General features: G+C 35.3%; 1 protein-coding gene across 1 annotated transcript; it reads right to left on the bottom strand.

The window, feature by feature from the left end:
- Window positions 1-740: 740 nt before the first annotated feature.
- fkbp7 (FKBP prolyl isomerase 7) lies at window positions 741-2,766 on the bottom strand. Its single transcript, XM_067409352.1, has 4 exons — window positions 2,526-2,766; window positions 2,211-2,362; window positions 1,508-1,635; window positions 741-1,427 (listed from the first exon to the last, which is right to left on the bottom strand). The coding sequence occupies exons 1-4, from the start codon at window positions 2,750-2,752 to the stop codon at window positions 1,266-1,268; spliced, it is 669 nt and encodes a 222-aa protein (XP_067265453.1). The 5' UTR covers window positions 2,753-2,766; the 3' UTR covers window positions 741-1,265.
- Between the last annotated feature and the right edge of the window lie 3,405 nt (window positions 2,767-6,171).

Genomic DNA, 6,171 nt, shown 5'->3' with positions numbered 1-6,171 from the left:
AACGAGGCTTTGTTACATCATAAGTGTTTCAAAATTTCAGTGGATCAAGTGACTTTGGCAGGGGTCCGAATCATTGATTTGAACCAAACGATTCGTAAAGCTTCGAAGCTTCATGAAGCAGTGTTTTGAAATCGCCCATCACTAGATATTGTTGAATAAAGTCGTTATTTTGTTTTTTTGGTGCACAAAAAGTATTCTTTTCGCTTCATAACATTAAGGTTGAAGCACTGTAGTCACATGAATTGTTTTATATATGTTTTTGGTAGCTTTCTGGGCGTTTGAAAGTCGAAGCTAACTTGCTCTCAATGCAGGCCTCACTGAGCCATCAGATTTTATCAAAAATATCATAATTTGTGTTCTGAAGATGAACAAAGGTCTTATGGGTGTGGAACAACATGGGAGTGAGTAATTCATGACAGAATTTACATTTTTGGGTGAACTGACCCTTTAAATGTGGTGTTATTAGAGTTAAAGATAACCAGCTTTACACAGAATGCATCATAGACTTTTATGTCTGAGGTTGCAATTCTTACTTTGTACTGTAGTGTTGGAGATACTTAATACTAATGTTTTTGAGGCTGCAGAATTTATAGATGTCATATGAGTATTATTCAGATGTCCATTAGATACTTTATTTGTGCATTTGTGTATTGTTTTAATTAAAATATTTTATTCTGTGGTTCAACATAAAAAACAAACAAACAAACAAAAAACAAAAAAAACAACCTGGTTTGATAAATTGGAGCAGATGCAAGATGCAAGCTTTATTCAACAATATTGATTTAACTGAACTGAAACTATTGGATGAGAACTGAACTGAGCTGGATGATGACATCACTGTTTTTCTGAAGAACTGCTTTATAGATGAAGTCAACTAATTTAATAATCGACGATCTTTACAACAGAACTGAATCATCACTGAACTGACTTCAGCTGAACAATGACACTATTTTCTTTACCTGCAATGAACTGTTTGCATCTTTGAATCATTTTCCTGTTATCATTGTAAAGCTGCTTTGAAACAATCTGTATTGTATAAAGCGCTATATAAATAAAGGTGACTTGACATGCAAGCATTTTGAGAAAAGTTTTTTAAAAAGCATCTATTTAGGTCTTTGCATGATACAATCAGTACAAGTTCGTATTTGAGTCAACTTTATTCAAAATTTAGTGGTGTTTATCAAAGCAATATCCTTGATCACAATGTGAAGAGTATCTTGTAGAGAATGTCCAGTGCATGAGCTGCATGAGTTGTCTAGTAGTGTTCACAGTTCATCATGCCCATAAACATTGTACTCATTGAGTGATAAGGTCCCATCAGCGTTGTGATCATTCTTTTGGAACACGTCTGCCACAACATCATCAAAATAGGATTCATCTTTCTGTGAATTTAACTTCTTGGCTTCCATTTTCAAGTATTCTTTAATCTGTAAATCCAAAATAACAATATATGTAAATAATAATAATAAAAAAGTAAATTCCTAATACAACAGTATTGCATATTTACCTCTTCTTTTGTCAGGGCCTTGTCGTCATCAACATCAATTTCTTTGAAGGCTTCTATGCTGCGTGGTCCTCTGGTTATGAACAAAAGCTCCACCTCAAAGATCACTGTTGCATTTGGTGGTACAGGACCTATTCCACCACAGAAAGGTTGTTATTAGTTTAATTTAAGCCCTTAAATTTTAAATGTAACTTTTTTCTTGCATAATCTTTTATATTTTATTAATGCAGACCCAACCTTTATTCAAATTTCTGGCTTATAGTTACATTTTTTAATGAATAATCTGAGAAATAATTCTATTTATGGGGGGAAATAAGAATTTTAAGCATTTGCTCCTTAATTGCCATCTAAAATAGGGTGTACTCAATTACTTGGTTGTTGTTTTGTGAATGCAATACACACACATGCTGGGTTTCCTATTTTATGAGGATTTTCTACAGACAACAATGATTTTTATACTGTTCAAACTGTATCCCCTAACCCTACCCCTAAACAACAACCCTCACAGAAAACGTTATGCAAAAAAATAATAATAATAATTTCAACATTTAGTTTGATTTATAAGCTGTTTTCCTCATATGGCCCAAAAATGTCCCCACAAGGTTCATTTCTGTTATTACTTTTCTTGAGGGAATGAGGGAATACCAGGACACCACACACACACACACACACACGATTCTCTACGTATTTCAGGTAAAACACCTACCTTTTCCTTTCTCGCCATACGCCAGGGAAGGAGGAATTGTAACTTTTCTCTTCTCACCGGGACACATGTCGTTCAGGCCTATATCGAGACCCTTAATAACTTCTCCAACGCCTAACACAAACCAGTGTGGGTGACCCGTGCTTGTCGAACGACTAGAAAATTAAAACGAACAGCTTTACTTGGCTTAGGTTGGAAATAAGACTTTATTTAGTAACCTACGTTTCTAAATACACTATTAATAACCCTACCTTGAAGCGGATAAATATAACCTGCAATATTTAATACAATAACTTTGTGTAAAAACAAAACGTTTACCTGCAATAGAACTGAGATCCGTCTTTAGCTAGGTATCCATCATAATGCGCATTCAACATGTCTCCTCTCTTGGATTTCTGGCTGCAGTTTTCAGGCAGAAACGTAACCTCAATTTTAACATCGTGTTTTGATTCATTTGCACGAATTAATACGATGAAGAGATTGAACGTTTGCAGAGACAAAATCAAACAAAAGTAAAACGTAGACCGCTGGGACATCTTGCACATCTGTCGGCGTGGCGTCGGAGGCCGGACAGCTGACGCGGCAGTGCCGCCCAGTACTCAGATTTCTCATTTCGGGGTGTTAAATGTATTTCCCCTCCCCTGCTTTCGATTTAGAATAGATGCAGATGTGTTATATACTGTACGTGTGTATATATCACAGCTAGAAGGAATTATAGCAATAATTCTAGAATTAGGAAACATCAAAATAATAATTAAGATGCTGTTTTAAACAGAGCATGTTGTAAAACAGGCCACTGCAGGACACGTTTTTGTGTTTGTGAAAGATAATATTCATTTAATTGTTACTAAACATTACTTTATTAGTTTATTTTAAAGTGTTTTTTTAACTAGTGCAAGAAGGAGAAAGGATATGTTACTGATTCAAAAATATGGAGTTAATATTGTGTCATAATTAAACAAGCATATCCAGCATTTTGCAAACAAACACGATTTGCTTTGCAAATGAAAACTCGACTCGCAAACAAACAGAATGTGTTATGCAAATACAAAGGTACGGTGGCCCAGTAGTGCACAACACAACGAAATTAAAAAAGCAAACATAAGTTCACAACACAACGAAATCGAGCCACAACACAACAGAATAAAGCCACAACACAATGAAATAAAGCCACAACACAACGGAAATGCTCGCAACCACTAGGGGGCTCTCAGAGCTCGGTAAAGTTAGTTTTCCTTGCCAGTGTTCTATAGAGTCGGCAGTAATTACAATTAGTTTCAACAGTATGTAACAGTGGCGTGCAGTGGTGTTCTGAAATAAGGAGGCACATTTTTTTTATGAATCAATGTAAATTCATGAGCATTACTCTTAAAGTTGACACATCTTCATTGTTAAATGAACATTACAGTACATAAAAAATGGAAAAAAAAGAAACCAAATACAATTCTATTTTGTAATTTTACATTAACAATGTAATGTTCTATTTATCAAAACCAAATCAATCTCATCAAGTTAGTGTTTTAAGTATTTCTACATTCATTCCAAAATAATAACTAAATGCAATAATAATTTAAACAATATATTTTATTTGTGTATTGCGGTTTTTCTTCTTAATTGTCAACCTAGAATATTTTGGATCATCAGTCATGCTCCATTAACACCGTCTGTCACAGACACGAATTGTATTTTTAATTTCACCAAGCTGATTGCTCTAAAATCCCTGCAGTAATCATGCTTTCAGTACATTTCAAGTTCAATTTTGACGTGACATAAAGCGGTGATATCTAACTCAGTGATCTGTTTACTTACTTTTCAATTAGTCTTCAGATTGACGCCATCATTTGTTCAGTCAAACCTACGCGCGGAACGCGCACGTCAACGAGAGGCGGGATTTATCGCACAAACCAATCATATCCAGTTATAACCAATTACATCCAATCATAGCGCGATGGAGACATTGCCTCCTCTCACGTGACTTTCCCCCATTCATTCTCAATTACCCCCCACAAAACCCACCGCACGCCGGGGGTCTGGTGATTTTATATGGTTTCCTATGAGAGGAAAGGGAGGCACGACTCCATAAACTGTAAAGCATGACTCCTCTGTGTAACTTTACCTGTGGGTGTCGCTGTTGGGCAGTGTTCCTTAAGTAATACCCGTGACTTGCGCTCTTTTTAATGTCATAATTTGTAATATTTGTGTTGTTTTATATGTAATATGGATTATTTTCTCATCATATTTTTTTTTTGAGGAGGCACTGCCTCCCTTGCCTACTCGGAGGAAACGCCCCTGGTATGTAAACATTGTATATCGACATGAAATATTAATTAAAAATCACCTACGTGCAAAATAGCTTCATATTTATACCTGATTTGACGCGCTACCACTGTGCATGGTGAAGGGAACGTCTGCCAATTCCACAAAGTGGTTAAAACGTATAATTTGTAATCATTAAAATTACTTATAACATTTAAAAACAGACCTATTCAAATTCCAAAGCTTGTCAGTCTTACCAACAGGAACTAACAAGCTTTGGAATTTGAATACGTCTGTTTTTAAATGTTAACCAAAGTCATTGTAATTAATACAAATTATACGTTTTAACCACTTGGTGGAATTGGTGGATGTTCCCTTCATCATGCGCTGTATCCCACAGTCTATGGCTGTATCGCGTCAAATCATTCACAAGTATAAATTATTGTGCACGTAGTTGATTTTTAATTAATATTTCATGTCGATATACAATGTTTACATACTTAAAACTAATCATGGTGTTGATATCTTTGTAAGACTGTCGACTTTATAGAACAATGGCAAGGAATATTACCGAGCTCTGAGAGCCCCCCAAGTGGTCGGGAGCATTTCCGTTGTGTTGTGGCTCGATTTCGTTGTTGTGGCTTGTTTACATTGTGTTGTGGCTTTATTCTGTTGTGTTGTGGCTATTTTGTTGTGTTGTGGCTTGTTTCCGTTGTGTTGTGGCTTGTTTCCGTTGTATTGTGGCTTTATTTCATTGTGTTGTGGCTTGTTTCCATTGTGTTGTGGCTTTATTCCCTTGTGTTGTGGCTTTATTCTGTTGCGTTGTGGCTTTATTTCGTTGTGTTGTGAACTTATGTTTGCTTTTTTAATTTCATTGTGTTGTGCACTACTGGGCCACCGTACAAAGGTCAATTGGAGCGAAAACGCAGAGTAACAAATATATGTATTATTTTACAAATATAAATAAATAAGCCTGCTTCAAACCATCCTACAAATAGCATGTAACCTTTGAACAAATACCAAATCTAGTGTATATATGTATGTCTTGAAATGTGTTTTGATGCATGTTTCTATTTTTTATTTCCCCTATTCCAATGTATTTGTATGTTCTTGTAAAGCACTTTGAGATGCAACTTTTAAAGGTGCTATAAAATAAAGTTTATTATTATTATTATTATGTTTCGGCGCTTCTCTCGAGAGACTACAGTGAATTGACCCATAGCAAAGCGCCATCTACTGTTTTGGAACAGGAAGTTGCTCACGTACATTTGTGAGAAAATCAAGCTGAGAGATCTCATAAAAAGATGTGTCTTACAATGGTAATAGACAGGTGTGTGTTTGTATGCACTAGATTTGGTATTTGTTCGAAGGTTACATGCTATTTGTAGGATGGTTTGAAGTAGGCTCATTTATTTATATTTGTGAAACAATACATATATTTGTTACTCTGCGTTTTCACTCAAACTGACCTTTGTATTTGCGCAACACTCTGTTTGTTTGTAAAATGCTGGATTTGTTTGTTTAATTATGGCACAGTATTAACTCCGTACAAAAAGGCTATCCTATCAAATAAGCTGTCAGTAGATAAAACTGTAAAGGAACCTGCTTTCTATGAAAACACATTTAAATTGTAACCAAACTATTGAAGACATGAAGCTGTTATTCAATGAGTGAGTAAACATATTTCATACATTTAAGTAGCATTCGT

The sequence above is a fragment of the Chanodichthys erythropterus genome, chromosome 14, assembly GCF_024489055.1.
Source record: "Chanodichthys erythropterus isolate Z2021 chromosome 14, ASM2448905v1, whole genome shotgun sequence".
In the NCBI taxonomy this organism is placed as follows: domain Eukaryota; kingdom Metazoa; phylum Chordata; class Actinopteri; order Cypriniformes; family Xenocyprididae; genus Chanodichthys; species Chanodichthys erythropterus.
Note: the sequence above shows the minus strand (reverse complement) of the source record. Positions and strands in the feature narration are given on the sequence as shown.

What these genes read in the sequence shown, in the direction of transcription:
- fkbp7 (XM_067409352.1), bottom strand. Translation starts at nt 2,752, where the DNA reads ATGTGCAAGATGTCCCAGCGGTCTACGTTTTACTTTTGTTTGATTTTG. An exon ending in GGATCTCAGTTCTATTGCAG is followed by an intron (nt 2,363 to 2,525) that starts GTAAACGTTTTG and finishes TTAATTTTCTAG; the next exon opens with TCGTTCGACAAGCACGGGTC. An exon ending in GTATGGCGAGAAAGGAAAAG is followed by an intron (nt 1,636 to 2,210) that starts GTAGGTGTTTTA and finishes GTGGTGGAATAG; the next exon opens with GTCCTGTACCACCAAATGCA.